Source organism: Panthera onca, chromosome E1 (assembly GCF_046562875.1).
Source record: "Panthera onca isolate mPanOnc1 chromosome E1, mPanOnc1 haplotype 2, whole genome shotgun sequence".
Taxonomy (NCBI): Eukaryota; Metazoa; Chordata; class Mammalia; order Carnivora; family Felidae; genus Panthera; species Panthera onca.
Window position 1 is genome coordinate 9,801,515 of NC_138352.1, and position 17,859 is coordinate 9,819,373.

General features: G+C 44.5%; 1 protein-coding gene across 1 annotated transcript in view; it reads right to left on the minus strand.

Moving 5' to 3' along the window:
• LOC132687364 (CMRF35-like molecule 6) overlaps positions 1–17,859 on the minus strand; it is a 41,685-nt gene that overhangs the window by 12,255 nt on the left and 11,571 nt on the right. Inside the window, exon 2 of the mRNA XM_060645482.3 lies at positions 13,042–13,098. Coding sequence (XP_060501465.1) covers positions 13,042–13,098 — 57 coding nt within the window. The remainder of the gene's footprint in view (positions 1–13,041; positions 13,099–17,859) is intronic.

Consider the following 17,859-nt stretch of genomic DNA (forward strand, 5'->3'; position numbering starts at 1 on the left):
TGAGCCCTGCATTGGGCTCTGTGCTGACAGCTCAGAGCCTGGAGCCTACTTTGGATTCTGTGTCTCCCTCTCTCTCTGCCCCTCCCCTGCTCACACGCTGTCTCTCTCTCTCTCTCTCAAAAAATAAATTAAAAGATTTTTTAAAAAAATAAAATAAATAAAGGCACCTTTTGGCACCAAAAAAAAAATCTCAGGAATTCTTTCTTGGCCATTAGCTCCAGGCCCCACATCATTACTATCATAAATCATGTGGAGCACCCTGATCAGGTCAGGGCTGGCGGTACAGGTGGGGAAAGAATCCCCCCAAGGCAGAACAAAAGAGAAGTTTATTGAATACATTTGCAAGGGGGCAGCGGGTAGGATAGTAAAAGAGAGACCATCTGCCAGGAAGCAGTGGTAAGGGCCAGAGTTATGGGGTGGAGTGCTCAGTCATGGAATGTAAGGACTTTTCTGCTTTTTAGTAATCTTATAAACTGTGTGTGGTTGTAACTGGTCTGTAAGGGACTATGGCTATTTCCAGGTGGGTCGCTTAATGAGCCTGTTTGCCTCAGGCTCCCTCACTGTGGGCCTTTTGCCTTGGCTCAGGTTTCCAGTGCCAAAGCCTTGTTGCCTCAAGGTGGCCTCTAGAAATCAGGTAGCAAGCACCCCATCTAGCAAGTAAAGAGATGCTCCTGGAAGCTGTGCAAAATAGAAGGTTTTTATAAGAAGGATAGTGGGGCAAGGAAGTTATCAGCAAAAGAAAATAAGGATTATTTTAGGCAAGGTCACCTTTCCTTAGTTGGGAGAGGGGGAGGAAGCAGGAGGTCTTATCATGCAAATTCCTTCACTAATGCTCATTAGGAAATTCCAGATTGATTGGCTTAAAATTCCACTCCTGGGAGAGGCTGAAACTGCAGTTAGGTTAGGTATTAAGTTGGGAGTGGTGGGGAGAGCTTCCCACAAGCAACTCTTTTTGGGGACTGTTTGTTTACAACACAAGCAATACTTTGAAATTAGAGATTGAAAATGGGGATCAATGCCCAATTTCAACAATGAATTCATGGTGTTGGGAAAATAAATAAAGTTATGCACCATAAGATGGCCTACAAGACTAACACAAACTCTAGTTTCTAGCTTAGAGACCCCTCTTCCGGATTCTTCTTCCTGCCCTGCTTGCCTTGTGCCAAATTACTACTAATGCTGAATGCGGAAGTAATAGACTATTTTTTGTCTCCCATGCTTGTGCTCAGGGCTCAGATCTTTGGAGAAACGGTCTCCTCTGAGCCCACCGGTGTTACATAAATCTCCGATCTACCAAGATCTCTGAGTGCCAGTTGGCTCTTCCGCCAGCGTTCCAGCCTGGTTCCATAACAATGGAAAAAGTCCTCTCTGCCCTCTTTTGCCTTGCAAGCTTAGCTCTCACAAGGAAAAATGTCATCTGGGCTGACTTCAGGTGTGTGAACTTACTCAGCACCCACTTTCCCAGGCTTTCTTGGGAAGGTCTTCATTCTTAGAGGATCAAAAAAAATAGCTTTTATACATAAATTTTTCTAATAATTTGACATCTAAACTGATGCCCCATTTTTTTACATAAAACTTCATCTTTATTCAAAGAAATCCATTCAATAAATATCAAAGATATTTCTTTCTTGCTATAACACAATGTGAATCACAGTTAGAGGCGAAAGGTATCTACATGATCATCTAAGCTGATTTGCGGGTTTATAGAAAGGCCACACTAGAAAAGCAAGTACTTTTGTTGCCCCAGGTCCCATGGCTGCATGACTGTGGAGTCAGGAGAGGGGCCAGGTCTCTGAATTTGTTTGTTGTCCAAAAGTCATGTCACTGAAGATGAAAGGGGAAACTAGTTGCTATCACAGCACATCAGACATAAAAAGGGGATGTCTGATCACCCTCACCACACCCGAGGGTCTCTCTAGACAAGATAGGAAATGGGGAAGGAATTCTAGAAAGGGAAGCTGTTACTAGGAACAAACACAACGGGCACACACATGGATGCGTTGTTACCGGCTGGGTTGTGTCCCCACCCAGATTCATATGTGGAAGTCCTAACCCCACATATGTGTTTGGAGATAGTCTTTAAAGAGTGATTGGGGTAAAATGAGGTCATTTACCATTAGGGTAGGCCCTAATCCAATGTGATTGGTGTCTGTGTAAGAAGAGATTAGGACACCCATACACAGAAGGAAGACTGTGTGAAGACATAGGGTAGGGGTGCCTCAGTGGCTCATTTGGTTAAGCATCGGACTCTTGATCTCAGCTCAGGTCTTGATCTCAGGGCTGTGAGTTCAAGCCCTGTGTTGGGCTCCATGCTGGGTATGGAACTTTCTTTAAAAAAATAGTAAGACACAGGGTAAAGGTGTGTCTACAAGCCAAGAACTGAAACCTCAGAAGAAACCAACCCTGTGGACATCTTGATCTCAGACTTCCAGCTTCCAGAATGTGAGAAAGAAAAATTCTATTATTTAAGCGGCCCCGTCGGTGGTGCTTAGTTATGGCAGCCTGCAGTAAGACTGATACCAGTGTCGCCCTCCTCAAATTTATATGTTGAAACCCTATCCCGGTGTGATGCAAAGGCCTTTGGGAGGTAATTAGGGTGGAAGGTAGAGCTCTCATGGATGGGATAGTGCCCTCAGAAGAGGCCGGAGAGCTCACTAGCTCCTTTCCTGCCATCTAAGGATACAAAGAGAGGTTGGTCAACCAGACCAGACAGAGGGCCCTCACCAGAACCCAGCCATGCTGGCTCCCTGATCTTGGACTTCCAGCTTTCAGAACCGTGAGGAAGACCTGTTCGTTCCTAAGCCATCCAGTCTGGTTCTGTTATGCTGCCTGAACTCACTGAGACACACGGTCACACACAAGACAGAGGGAGCAGACGGTACTCTAGATCAAACCGTCAGCCCACGTGGCCTGGCACACGAGACCCCTGCTGCCTGGTCCTCAGGAAACAAGCACAGGGAAACAAAATCATCACATGCCACCGAAGGAGAAGTGAGCTATGCCACAGCAAATGTGGCACTTCTGTCAAGTCAGGAGGTTGAGTGACGGGACACTTGGAAAATCAGCTGTCAGCAGTGCCAAGTGGAGTTGTTTCCTTCTGATGAGTTGAAGAGACTCGAAATGTAGCCACTGCTCACAAGCAGGGAAGGCCGAGGTCACCTGTTTCCGGTAAGAGAAACACAAGTCTTCTCAAGGGAGAAGGAGCCAGCCTTGGAGACCCTTTGTCACCAGCTAGACCCCAAGACCTGACCTTTACTTCCCACCTGCTTGTACTCACTAACCTTTGTCTTATCTTTTTCCTTAAGCTCTTCTTTCTGGCTTTCCTCTTAACTCAGGCAAAGGAAACCCAAAACCACCCCTCAGGTGATGGCGACAATGACTGCCCTCACAAGACCTGCCTCCCACAGGCCCAGAACACCCAGACCTTTTGAGCTAATACCACCCCCCCACTCATGATGGACCGTGCTCAGAGTGACCTCCTGAATGACCTCCCATTACCTTTATCTCATTATAATACTAAAATCTCCACCCAGGGAGGAACCTCAGCCTCATTTACATAAATATACGTATGTAAAGGCGTGTTTCCTTAAGGTGCATGCTCTCTACTAGATGACAAGTCTTTCCTATCTAGTAATCCTAACCCTGAACATAAGGAACCTATTCACCCTCTCTTATTCGCAGTGATCTCCTTATTTGCTGCAAATAAACATTTTCTTTGGGCAACAACTCAACCTGGTGCAGCTTCTGACTCCCCACGGAGCGACTCATGTTGGCTGGGTTACACCTTGGGCGTGGGAAGTTCTTGCCTGCTCTCTCGGATATGCCTTTCTCCACAACTCAATAAGAGAGAAGCCCTGTAGCACAAGACCGAAGTCAAAACTGGACCTCATCATGGGTGGGAGTTGTACTTGAGTTTCATGTATCTCTGCACCAGAAAAAAATAATTAAAAAAAAAAGAAAGAAAGAAAGAAAGAAAGAAAGAAAGAAAGAAAGAAAGAAAAAGGGGGGAAGTCAGAACCCTCTCTCCCTTGCTGGAATCAGGATGCAGTACTTCCTCCAGAGGCTCCACAACCACATGAAGGCAAAAGCCCTCTGTCACTTCTGCCTTCCCCTCAACCACTGGGCATGAGCAAGGCCAGCCCCAGGGCCCTGGACACTTACCAGCATTGAATGTTTGCACCCTGGGGCACCCACTTTACAGGTGAGAAAATGGAGAGTACCTCCAAGAGATTAGGAATTCTTTTTCCCCAGGGGTCTCTGGGTGGCTCAATGGGTTAAGCATCTAATTTGGCTCAGGTTGTGATCTCATGGTCATGAGATCAAGCCCTGCATCAGGCTCTGCACTATCAGTGCATCTTGGGATTCTCTCTGTCTCCATCTCTCTCTGCCCCTCCCCTGCTCATGCTTTCTCTCTCCCTCAAAATAAATAAACTTAATAAAAAAGAATTTTTCCCCCCAAAGGGCAAAGCTATTTATTCAAGAATGTTTCCAGTGGGTTAGCTGACTACTGAACACTAATGCCTATTACAACAGCAGCTAACATTTTGGAATGCTTACTGTGTTTCTGACACTGCTATAACTCTTCCACAGCCCTGTAGAGTATGGAAGATTATCATCCCTGCAGATTATGGGAGGTTAAGTGTTTTACCCTGGATCATGGGGTCCAAAAGTGTCAGAGTCAGGCTTCAGCCCCAAGCTAGTAGACTCTAAAAGGCACCCACTTTCAGAGGCTTCACAGCATGAGGTGTAACTACACACACAGAATAACAAGAGAGCAGTTCTCACCAAAATCAAGAGGAAGAAGCTGGTCTTTATTCAAGGTGGTTTGATTGACCAATAGACTGCAGCAAAAGTGATGTTCTGGAAATCTCAAGGAGGAATCGTAAGAATCCTTGCAGTGTCCACCTGGTCTCCTGGAATGCTCTCACTAGGGAGGTCATCTACCATGAGAGAAATCCAAGTTGCCCAAGACCACCATGCTGAAAAGACCAAATGTGGGTATTCTGGTCAACAGTCTCAGCTTAAACCAACCTTCTAGCTACTTCCACCAAGCACAGACATATGAATTAAGTCATCTTGCTCCTTCCATTTCAGTTCATCCACTTGCTGAGTACCATCAAGTGGCCTCCATTAATGCCAGGTGCAAAAGAAGAATCACCTAGCCAAGTCCTGCCCAAAGTCCTGACCCATGAAACTGTGAGGTTTAATAAAATGGTTATTGATTTAAGCCATTAAGCATTAAGATTGCTTGTTATATAGGAATAGATAACCACAACTTTTTCTGTAGCAGAGAACTTTCTTTCCCCCTCTCTGGAAGCCCAGGGTTGGGAAGCATCGGGACCCTGCCCCCTTCAAAGACTCCATCAGGCAGCTCTGCTGGTGAGCTCCTGTGGTCCTCACTGCCACCAGCATTCTGCCATCTACTCTGGCTGCCTCTGTCCTTCTCATGTTAACCTGCAGACACTGCCTTCCTTTGCTTCTGGGCTTATGCATGTTCAGAACAACTGGGATCCATTTGTGCAGTCAACTGCCACATGTGAAGTCTCCACTGTGCACCAGCCCTACTTTGTGTTTGGAGCACCCTACTGAATGAGATTCCATCTTGCCTCCAAGACTACTCACACACACCCTGGGTTGTCTCTGTGCCCTCTGGAGGACAAAGCCTGATTGGTGGCTTTGCTTGGGTCTCCAGATTGCCATCAGCAGGACCACCAACTATCTGGAGTTGGACTCTGAATACTGGGCATCCCTCTGATTTCATTGTTCTTTCCCTAGTGAGTCCCCACTCCCTCCAACTCCCCTTCTCCCGCCCACCAGGCCTGATCCTCATACTGGAACCATCATCCCACCTGGGACCTGGGACACCGAGGAGCAGAGCTGTGAGCGGGAGCATTGCAGAGTCTCACTGTTCTCCCTGCCTCAGCAGCCAAAATTTAGGGGGCATCTACAGCAGCTGGACTGAAATAGCCTTCATTTTTCTTACTGCTTCCTTATGTCTCTTTTTTTTCCCCCTACACTTCAGTTTGTTTTCCCGTCACATCAAAATTTGGGAAAATACAATTGTTCAGAAGGAGAAGAAGCTGGAGGAAGACAAGCTGCTAATAGTGACAGAAATGCTGTGGTTTTGATTCTTTTAACAATTAGCATCACAGGGCACCCACTTCTACAAAAACTCCCACAACTTCCCAAAACAGACAAGTCACATTTTTTTAATTTATCATTGTGTCTTCAAATATGCTAACCAAGCAGATTTTTCTGGAGTCAGGACTGGAAGCTGGATGTTCACAGAGCAAGTCTTATAAAAACTACTGACATGGCCCTTATCACATCATATTATTATCAATTTGACAATCATTTAATGAGCATCTGCTAGGTACCAGCCCCTACAGATACAAAGATGAATTAGAAATCCGCATCGGCCAGGATCCTGGTACACCTACAAGATGGTATAATTGAAGATAATTTGATTTGGTAGGGAATGAGTTAAAGGAAATCAACAAAAGTTAGAGAAAATAAAACCCAGGGCTAGCAGCAGCAGGGAGCCCTTACCACCCCTAAGTCTAAAGGAGGGAGTAGATGGGCACCTGGGTGGCTCAGTTGGTTAAGCCTCTGACTTCAGCTCAGGTCATGATTTCCTGGTTCGTGGGTTCGAGCCCCACATCGGGCTCTGTGCTGACAGCTCAGAGCCTGGAGCCTGCTTCAGCTTCTGTGTCTCCCTCTCTCTCTGCCCCTTCCCTGCTCACACTCTGTCTCACTCTCTCTCAAAAATAAATAAACATTAAAAAAATTTTTTTTAATAAATAAATAAACAAACAAATGACGGAAGAGAGGGGATAAAAACCATAACCCAACAGAGCCACTGGAGAGACCTCCCAGAAAGTTGAGGGAGAAAAGCACTTGGCAGGGGCTGAGGGCCTTTGGCGGAAGGACACAGACATTCCCAACCCAGCAGGGAAACACCTTTCTTTCTGCCCTTCTACCTCCCACTGGCAATTAGCTGAACTCCACCAGAAACTGGAGAGTGAGGTTATGTCCCCTCTCCAATAAGACCAAGAACCCCTCCAGAATAGGCACCATGTGTGATTTATCTTACTAGTCTCTGCATTTAGTATAGTGGCTGGCTCACAACAGGCATTCAGTAAATGGGTGCCGCTTGAATAGATGAGTGAATGAGTTAATATACATCTACCTGGCAACCAGAGTCAGGGCTAAGCATCCAGCTGATAATTGCCTTCCAAAAAAAAAGTGAAGTGGTATAATGACCCCCAAGCATGCCCATGGAATTAGTTTGAGACACTAGTTGACCTACGGAAACAGGTTATCCTGACATTAGTCACCAGACCACTTCACACAAATGTAACAGGTGCCCAGCCATGTCTGATGAACCAAGAAGCAGGCAGACTCCAGGGGTCCATCTACATTGGAGAAAGAAGCCTGAGAGCAGAAGAGGCAGGGGAGGGGGTCGACAGACAAGGGTCTCTCAAAGCCCTTCTCCCTGCACCTGAGCTTAGGTCTAGCCTGTGAGGAGAGTGGCCATAGGCAGCAGGTGTTAGAGCTGTCCTCACCAGTCCTCTGTGACATATGGAAAGACAAGCATCATTGCCTCAGAGCCTAGACAGTGTGAGCCAAAAATGGGAAGAAGGATACAGCATGGTTACTCTGGGGCCCCAAGGGCCAGCAAATCTGGGTTCACCTGGAGACACTGATATTGGTGTCCAGGAACATGCCAGCTGCCATGGCAGCAGTGTTTCACTCAAGCAGTTTCAGTGATCAGGAGCAGAGCAAGGCCCAGATTCTGTGTTAACCGTCCCTGAGACAACCCCAGAGCACTGCTAGAAAGGCTGAAACTTTGATAGGCATGGGAGTCTAATGCCAGGAATGAAATGTAAGTGGGGTCTCACTGCCATCACCCGATAGGCTGGCAAAGGGCAGGGGAGAGGTGTTTTTCATAGATCTTGGTAAAGTCTTTAGTCTTCATTGCGAAAGCATGGCAGCTAATTTTTCTGTTAAGATTGATCCTGTGGATCACAACCAGTACTCATGTTATATACATCCTCAACTCCTATAGGAAGTGTGAGATTCAGTGCCAATCATGGATGTCTGATCACCTCCCTCCTATATCTACAGGCTTCAGGAAAGAGCAACAGCATGATTCATTTATCCTGTCATTGAACAAGTATTCATTCTTACAGCACCTGCCATGCTCCAGGTACTAGGTAGTTCTAGGGACTCAGAAGTAAGATAGTGTTCTTGTGAGTTTATTCTACCAACATTTATAAACACCCAAGAGGTGAAGGCAGATACAAAGAAGAAAGACCAATGGATAAATACATAAACAATAGTAAAGGCAGATGGGGTGAGCAGGACTGCTACCCTAGACAGCTTCCTGGATTAAGAAATGGTCCCAGATCTTGAACCCTGGGGAGATAAATGGAAGTTTCCAGTTTAGGGTCCATGTTGGTTTCATTAAGCAGAGTCTTAAAGTCTTACACCAGAGTCATCCATATCTCCATTTGGGAAGTGGCCATGGCACCACTAAGTCAAGCACAATCTGGTGTTGGTTTGATCTTGATGATTCACCATGGGCCACAGGTATAAATGAGCCATCAGCTCTGATATCCTCTTGAGCCCATCAGAAAGGGTTGAGTGCTGAGGGTAAAAATATGGCTCTTCCAAATAACTAGCATTAGAGGCGGTTGTAGACAGAAAATGGAGGTCTTTGCTTCAACTCCCCGTGGTGCCTATTTTTTTTTATTTTTAAATTTATTTTTTTTGAGAGAGAGAGAGAGAGTGTGTGTATGTGTGTGTAAGAGAGAGAGAGAGAAGGAGGGAGTGGGGGAGAGGCAGAGGAAGAGGGAGAGAGAGAATCTTAAGCAGGCTCCACGCTCAGCACAGAGCCCTACTCAGGGCTCAATCCCATGACCCCGGATCATAAACTGAGCTGAAATCAAGAGTCGGATGCTCAACTGACTGAGCCACCCAGGCTCCCCATATCCTCAGTGCTTTTCTGAGGCCATTTCACACAGATTACAACACAGAGCAGGTTCAGGATTAGAGGCACCTTCAGTGGGGGCAGAAGCAGGGAGGAAAATATGATGAGCAGGGACCTGTGGCAGGAACAAGGGGACAGGTGAGGAGTGGCTCATCTGTTCTTCCCTGTCTTTCTCAGGATCCACTGTGGTCCCTAAGCCACACCCACTTTAATAACTGGCCCATGTAGGGCCACAGAGGAGGTTACCAGGTGTGAAAGATGTTAAAAGTACAACAGGGAAATATCCATTTCAAAGACACTTTTCTACCCTCTGTCTCTGCCAATTGAAGTCCACAAAGTAGCTAAGGCTATACCAGGATCCAGAAGAAACAGCTTACAAGCCACTCTTTGGGTAATGACTTCCATTAGAATGGCACCTTTGACTTTTCAATGCACTTCTGCATCTGTTACATGATTTTCTCCTCCCAATAATCCCATGAATCATTTGGTTAGCATAGACAGGCTCTAAGATAGAAGCTTCTCAAAAACCATCACTTTTAAGCTTTTGGTCTTCCCTTGAAATTTGTTTTGAAGCTGGTTTTCCCTCTAAAATCTGGTTTTGTGTCATTTACAGTAAATTTCCCAATGAAGATCTCCTTTCAATTTATCATTTGGTCGAGAATGTTTTTTCTTTCTTTCTTTCTTTCTTTCTTTCTTTCTTTCCTTCTTCTTTCTTTCTTTCTTTCTTTTGGTGCAAAAAGGTGATTTTATTAAAGCATGGGGACAGGACCTGTGGGCAGGAACAGCTGCACTGGCTTTGTGAAGAATGGCTCGCTATATACCATGAAGTTGGGGGAGGTAATGGGATATGTGTGATGTTCCTCAAGCACTCCTGGCTGCCCAAGGACAAAGCAAAGGAAAGAAAACAAATGGCTAACTGATAGAGATCACAGTCATACAGGACATGGTTCTCCATCAGTTTACAAATATGTTAGTAAATTACAAGAAAAAAGGCAATCTTATCAATAGTCTAATCTCCAGAAACCTGTAGACTCAGTTTCCTGGAGAATGTTTTCTTTAGGTGCCATAATTCATTGAACAACTCACTTTCAGGTCAAAGGAGTGAAGTTTGTCAAAGCAGACCAATATTAATGTGTGTTGTTATATCCCACTTGATTGTCAACAGATTACCAAGAGGCTGGGCTTTGATTTGTGTAGTGAAGATGTAACAAAGAAATGCCTGTAGAAGTACTTATTTTTATAGTGGACCTCACTCAGTAACAAACGACCAACTTTCACAAAGTATCTACCCTGGGGCAGGCCCAGTACCAAGGGTGGGGGGATACAAAGATGAAAAGGGCAGTCCCCAGCCCCAGTAGGACTTAGAGTCCAGGAGGCAATCAGCCATAACACAATGTGCTAAAAGTGATAAAAACTCAGACATGGGCATAGCTGGGCATGACCAGCCATAGCTGGACAGGTTAGGGGAGACTTCCCAGAAGAGGTGATGCTGAACTAGGTCTTAGAAGAAGAAAAGAGCCAGAGCAGCCACTTAGAAGAAACCAAAAGGTGGGTCGGTCCATTGTGGCTGCAGCATGAGGCGTCATGGGAGTGGGGAGTGATAAAGCTGTAGAGGTTAGCAGAGAAATGGGTCTTGGGAGGCCTCAAACTGCACCCTGAAGGTGATAAGTAACCCCTGTAAGTTTTTGAGCAAAGGAGTGATTGACCAGAGTGAGGTTTAGAAAGAGACCTCTCCTGGGGCGCCTGGGTGGCTCAGTCGGTTAAGCATCCGACTTCGGCTCAGGTCATGATCTCACGGTCCGTGAGTTCGAGCCCCACGTCGGGCTCTCTGCTGACAGCTCAGAGCCTGGAGCCTGTTTCGGATTCTGTGTCTCCCTCTCTCTCTGGCCCTCCCCTGTTCATGCTCTGTCTCTCTCTATCTCAAAAATAAATAAGTATTAAAAAAAAAAAAAAAAAAAGAAAGAGACCTCTCCTGCAGAGATATGTGGGGTGGACTGGAAAGAGGAGAGGTTGGTAATAAGAATCCCAATCATGAGAGTTACTATGAGAATTAGCAAAGAGAAAAAATTGAATTATTAAATAAAGATCTAATTGACAAGACTTTTGACCAGGTATAGGATAAGGAGCCAAAAAAGAATCTAGAGTGTCTAGCCTTGGTAAAGATTGGGCTGAGGACACCATGAACTGAGTCAGGAAGCTAGAGGGAGGAGGCTGTGAGGGAAGTAAGAAGTGTGATCTGGGGCATGGGTAGTTGGAGGGGCTTCAGGAACAGTGGTAGGAGATATCCTGGTGGATGTTCAAGACAGAGGTGGTAGGTAGATATACTGACTGGAGCGTGTGACAGAGGGGCTTAGTAAGACCAACTGAATGGATGTTCTTCCATTTTCCAGGGTTGGAAAAGCGTGTGTAGGAACCACCAGGATGTCCATGAGAATCCTGTTGCAGACCAAGAAGAAGACAGGGATGTTGGAGGACCTTGGTTATTTAAAGAGTTGACCAAGGAAGAAGAGTCCACGAAGAAAACCAAGAAATTATGTCCAGAGAAATGGGAGGCCCAGGGGACTTGATAAGGCAAAGTTTCCCAAAGGGAGCAGTCAATAATATCAAATGGGACAGATGGGAAAGATGGCCTTCACATCTAGCAGAAGGATGTCACTGGAGATCTTTACTGCCAAAGGTCAAGGTAGGAGAGGAAAAATGGAGATGAATATCAGAATGAGATTTCTCTGATATTTTCTTCCTCCTCACCATGAGCTTCAGCTCCTTAGGTCCCATAGCCAGCCTTGTCTTACACTTAGGACTTCCTCCCAGGTCAGGGACACAGAAGCTGGTCAGTGACCCTGCACCCTCAAGGCTGCAGTAGGATGCTCTAAGCCAGCTAACTCCTTGACCTGCATGCCAGTGTCAACATTGCCAACAATCCTGCATTTTCTCCATGGTAATAGGGAAGGTGTGTTGACTGCGATCATCTGTAATGGAGACCTGCTCTCTCTTCTCTTTGTCTTTAGTTCCTTTGGTATTAATGAGGTAGGAACAGGAATCCCAGGTGGCTCCCCAGCCCCAGTGTTTCCCACATGGCTCCCAGCCAGAAGCTGGCATTACATTTATCCTCTCTTCTGGCCACTTTCTGGCCATGGCCCTTCACTGAGGAGTCATCTGAAAAACAAATGCTCACATATCTTCTCAGCCCTCACTGTGGCCCAGAAATGCCACTCTCTGACACCAACACACACACATATTAAAATGGAAGGGAAGATGCCTAAGGAAAAAGAACCAACATTTGTCCAGAGTTTGCTGTATGAGACACCTCTCAGAAGCCCTACATGGGAGATGGTGTAACCCCATTGTACTGACAGAGAAAGTGAGACTCAGGGAAGTTGTATGGCATGTCCAAGTTCACAGTGACCCACAGTGAAAGAGGAGGCATTTGAGTCAGCTTCTCCCTAACTTTGTGTTTTGATCACTAGAGTGTATCACAGGGCATAGGGATAGGAGGCATCTGTGTGCTTTATGATCAACGTGCTTAGTAAATGTTTATTAATAGCTATAATAATAACCCATAAATATTGAAAGATTGTATCTGTTATCTTATTTCATACCGACAATTACCCTCTGAAAAAAGAACGATGATGATCCCCCATTTTGCAGATGAGGAAACTGAATCTTAGCAAGATTAAGTGATTTATCTAAGATGAAAAAGCCAAGAAGTAGCAGAGTCAAAGTTCAAACTCACATCCCTCTGTCCCCAAACCCCATGCTTTTAGCCAGTTTGTTTGCAACCTCTATTGGTCAAATGAGGCCCATGAAGATAAAAGAACAGCCGTTCCCCTCCTGACCTTTCTCTGAGTAACTGCTCTGAATTCAGGATGTTGTCAACAAGGCCTCGGTGCATTCGCTTCAGTTTTAGAAACCCCAGAAACATCGTGGATGGGACACTGAGGGTCACAAAGATTCTGGATATCTCCAGGCACGTATGCATGCTCTACCCACAGATCCCAGTTTCTTAGTTGATGAACCCCATAGAGGAAGGAACACATGCAAATACTTACAGTCAAATACAAAGAACTTCTGCACATGCCCACCTACATTCACATGCACGGTCCACACTAGTCAGCAAGAGAAAGACAAAAAACAAGCTTCTTATCCACAAATCATGAAGAACCACACAAGCAGTAACTTAGGAACTGCCCAACATTGCACAATTGCTTCTAAATCTGGCCTGCAGTTTCGATTCCTAGATTCTATAGTAGTTTTTGAGTGAGCTCATATCGGGGGAGCGAGAGGGCATAGAGGGAGTGCCCCGGGGAAATTGGGGGATATAAACAATGATGAGATGCAGCCACGAAAGCAGCTCAGGGCTTTCTCTGTATATTGGTTAGGAGGTTGCAGATTTAATTGTCTGTTGTCATCCTAAATTTCTGGGCAAGGTCATACTAATAGATCCATGGAACTGTATAGAGACTCCGAAAACAAACTTCACATGTACACGGTCAATTGATTTTCTTTTTACTTAAAAAAAAATTTTTTTAACATTTATTTACTTTTAAGAGAGAGAGAGAGAGAGCACAAGCAGGGGAGGGATAGAGAGAGAGGGAGACACAGAATCTGAAGCAGGCTCCAGGCTCAGAGCTATCAGCACAAAGCCCGACACAGGGCTCCAACTCATGAACCGTGAGATCATGACCTGAGCCGAAGTCAGACGCTTAACTGACTGAGCCACCCAGGCGCCCCCAGTCAATTGATTTTCCATCAAGACACCAGGGCAATTCCATGCAAAAGGAAAAAGTGCTGGAACAAGTAAATATCCACGTGGGAAAAAAATGAACCTTGACCTCTACTCACTCCATACACATGATTAATTAGAATTCATTAATTAATTTTAAAAGGACCACAGACCCAAACATAGAAGCCAGATCCATAAGGCTTTCAGAAAAAAGCATAAAAGAGAATATCTTTGCAGCCTTGAAGTAGGCAATTACTTTCTTAGGACACAAAAAGCACCCCCATAAATTACAGATTGGATTTCATCCAAATGGAAGTTTCCTGTTCATTAAGTGACATCACTTAAAAAATGAAGAGGCAGGGGGAAAATATATGCAAAACATGTGTCTTGCCATGGACTATAGACATTGAACATCTAGAATATATAAAGAACTCGTATAAATCACTGATAACAAAGGTGAGCAACTCAGTTTTTTAAAATAGGCCACAGATTGGAACTGACACTTCACCAAGGAAGATCTATGAGTAGCTAATGAGCATATGCAAAGCATGTGCAGCTTCATTAGTCATCAGAGAAATTCGATTTAAAGCCACAACAGGAATGTTGTTGATTGCTATACAAAAATGTGAATATACTTAATGCCACGGAAATGGACACTTTGGTGCTTAAGAGATTACCTCTGTTTGAAACATTATAATCTTCAGAAAAATGATTTGGTCATACATACGTACAGACCCACTCCTCCTGTCTCTCCACCCAGCTACTAGAGACTTAGTGCTATCACTAACTTCAATGATTTTATGAATTTATTTCACAGACAAGGTAGGAACATAAATAGGGTATTGGCAGATCAGATATTAATATTAAGTTAAGTGGGGCGCTTCGATGGCTCAGTCAGTTGGGCATCCGACTTCTGCTCAGGTCATGATCTCACAGTCCGTGAATTTGAGCCCCACGTCAGGCTCTATGCTGACAGCTCAGAACCTGGAGCCTGTTTCAGATTCTGTGTCTCCCTCTCTCTTTGCCCCTCCCCCGCTCATGCTCTGTCTCTCTCAAAAATAAATAAACACTAAAAAAATATATATTAAGTTAAATAAAAATTTTAAATGTCCCCCCCAAAAAAACCCCCACAAGGCATGCTACTTCACAGCCACTAGAATGACAAAATAAAAAATTCAGGCTCTGTGTCCTCATCTATAAAGTCTTATATCACTGCTGTAAAGTTCTGTCCTATGAACTCCTACTTTGTAAAACTAACAGCCATAGAAATCTATACCAAAGCAGTGAGGCCCACAGCTCATTGCCCCAACACCATGATCTGTGAAGTTCAGTTACCACCTGATATGCCACCAGGAAGTAGTTAAGTGAAAGCGAGCATAATTATCAGAAAGATAAAGAAGCAAGAGCCGGAATGGGCATTTATTTGCAGCATTTATTTGCAGGAGGCCTGTCCTGAGGTTTCCACACTATCTCACATCTGCTTTATGTCCTTACCTCTGCCCTATGGCACTGCCCCACTTCCCGTTACTTTCTGCACTGGATCTCGGCACATAGAACTGAAATCAATCACAAATATCAGTTTGTGGCTCTGGCTTTGGCTTTTATTTTATTTTTACTTTGCTTTTTGTCTTCTCCTGTGACCCTACATCCCCTCCCTTTCACTCATACAAACACGCTTTCTTGAATATTTATTTTACATGAATTTTGAATTTGTCAGCCTCATATTCAGTGGCTTTTTCAGCTAAACATCAAAATTCTGAGCTTCCTCCCGGAAGTTGAAGATCATTCCTCTTGACGGTTGCGGACTTTTCCCTCATTCCAGATCCCATATTTTATCTGTTGTCTATCTATTAACATGCATTTCTGACTAGTTACCATCATAGTCCAGGCTGGGGTGATCTTCAATCTCATCTCGGCATGTGGCTGTGGCCAAGAGCCGCAGGGAATTTCTCCAGAAATAATCTCAGCCTCAGTTACAGAAGAAGCAGGTTAAGTGTTTGCATGAGTCACAGTGAGTGACGGGGTTGGGATTCAAATGTTGATCACCAGATTCCAGAATCCACATCCGTGTCAGCCCCAGGCACTGTCTCTAGGTCACAAGGTTGGATGTGACAGGACAATCATATCTAATAGCCATAAACGAATCCAGAAAAAAATGGTTGGGAGTAACAACATGTTAGTGACAAGCCTATTACTGAGACAAACATAGCACACCATTAAAGAAACAAAAGCAAACCGAATCAGCTTGACACAGGTGACTTTTGACTACCATTCCTGGTTACTAATTCTATCTTCAAGCAATGTTCAGAATGATCATTTGGTCTCCTGAACAGACCTTCCACTTGGTAAGTAAAGATCACCAGTTATCATGTCACAAATATTTCCCATCGCAAATAAATAAATTGGAAACCTGGCTTTTAAATCAGTCTCTTGGAGGTTGTGGATGAGGTGAAATACTCTCATCACTGCCATTAATCAACTCTTCTCCTTGTGACAGTGAGTCTTATCCCCTTTTCTCTAGTACATGACCGAGGACTTAGGTGAGCAAATGTTTGCTGAAATGAAAAAACAAAATTGAGGGGCACATTGGGCTGTCTCAGTCCGTAGAGCACGCTACTCTTGATCTCATGGTCATGAGTTCAATCCCCATGCTGGGCTGTGGAACCTACTTTAAAAAATAAGATAAGGGGTGCCTGGGTGGCCCAGATCTCAGCTCAGGTGTTGATCTCAGGGTTTTGAGTTCAAGCCGTGCGCTGGGCTCTATGCTGGTTGTGAAACCTACTTAAAAAATTAAATAAATAAATAAACAAATAAAATCTTTTTAAAAATGAAATAAAATTATTAAAAAGAAAGAAAGAAAAACAAAACAAAATCGAATTCTCTTCCATCAAAGCTAAGTTCTGCCATGAAGCATGGTGATATCCACTGAACTGAGACAACCCACCAAGCTCAGACTAAAAACAAGAGACTCTTGCCTATCCCTGTCTACCACCTGCCACCACCACCTGAGCACCTTTCTCTGTGCATGCCCCCTAATGCTGTCCTCACCACCCCATTCGCATCCACTGGTCTTTCCACTTTCCTCAACTGTCCCTGAACTCAAGCAGTTGGGAAGAGCACTGGATTGGGAGTCAAAACCCTTGTGTTCTACTCTCAGCTCTGCCATTCACTTGCTAAATGACCTTGGGCAGGTAAATAAACTCTGAGCCTCAGCTTTCTCATGTATTGTTGTCATGAGAAATAAATGAGTTGATGAGTAGACAGTTCTTTGCAAACTATGAAGTGCTGTGTTATCTAAAATTTCAAAATAAAACTTTATAAAATGTTATATGCAAGGGTGGTTGGAATTAACAATCTCTGGAATAACACAGGTGATTTTATCAGTTCTACTAAGCACAGATGGCTGCAGAAGTAACCTGAAAGTCTTTGTCATTTCAATTGTTATCCCTGATACCATTTTTACTCAATTCTCCATCAACACTTCTGCCCCAGGCACTGGGAAGAGAGAAAAGGAAAGTGACCACAACACAAACAGGTTCATGTTTCTGGCCACAAGACTCACTTCTTCCCGCTACACAGGCCAGTCATGTTAGACTCCATCTGGGCCTACCCTGCAGAGACAAAGGACTACATTCTCTTATTTCATGTATATCTCTCATCATTGTGGCTTCCACTCACAACCCCAATCATTTTTTATTCAGCTGACTTTTTTTTTTTTCTGGAAGAAACTGAGAAGCAAGTGTTTGGCAAGCAAGTGCTAAAAAACAATAGTATGGCAATTTTCTGTTCTTGTAGCCTGAAAAACCACCAAGAGCACTGTGGTCATGGAGAAGAAATCAGTGTGTCACAAACCACAAGTGCTAGTTGTAGGGTCTCCTTGAAGGGTTAAAAGAGCACTTTGGTTTGTTTTTTTTTTTAATTTTTTTTTTATTTTGATGTTTTATTTTATTTTTGACAGAGACAGAGGGTGAGCAGGGGAGGGGCAGAGAGAGAGAGAGAGGAAGACACAGAATCGGAAGCAGGCTCCAGGCTCCGAGCTGTCAGCACAGAGCCCGACGCGGGGCTCGAACTCACGGACCGTGAGATCATGACCTGAGCCGAAGTTGGATGTTTAACCAACTGAGCCATCCAGGCACCCCTAACA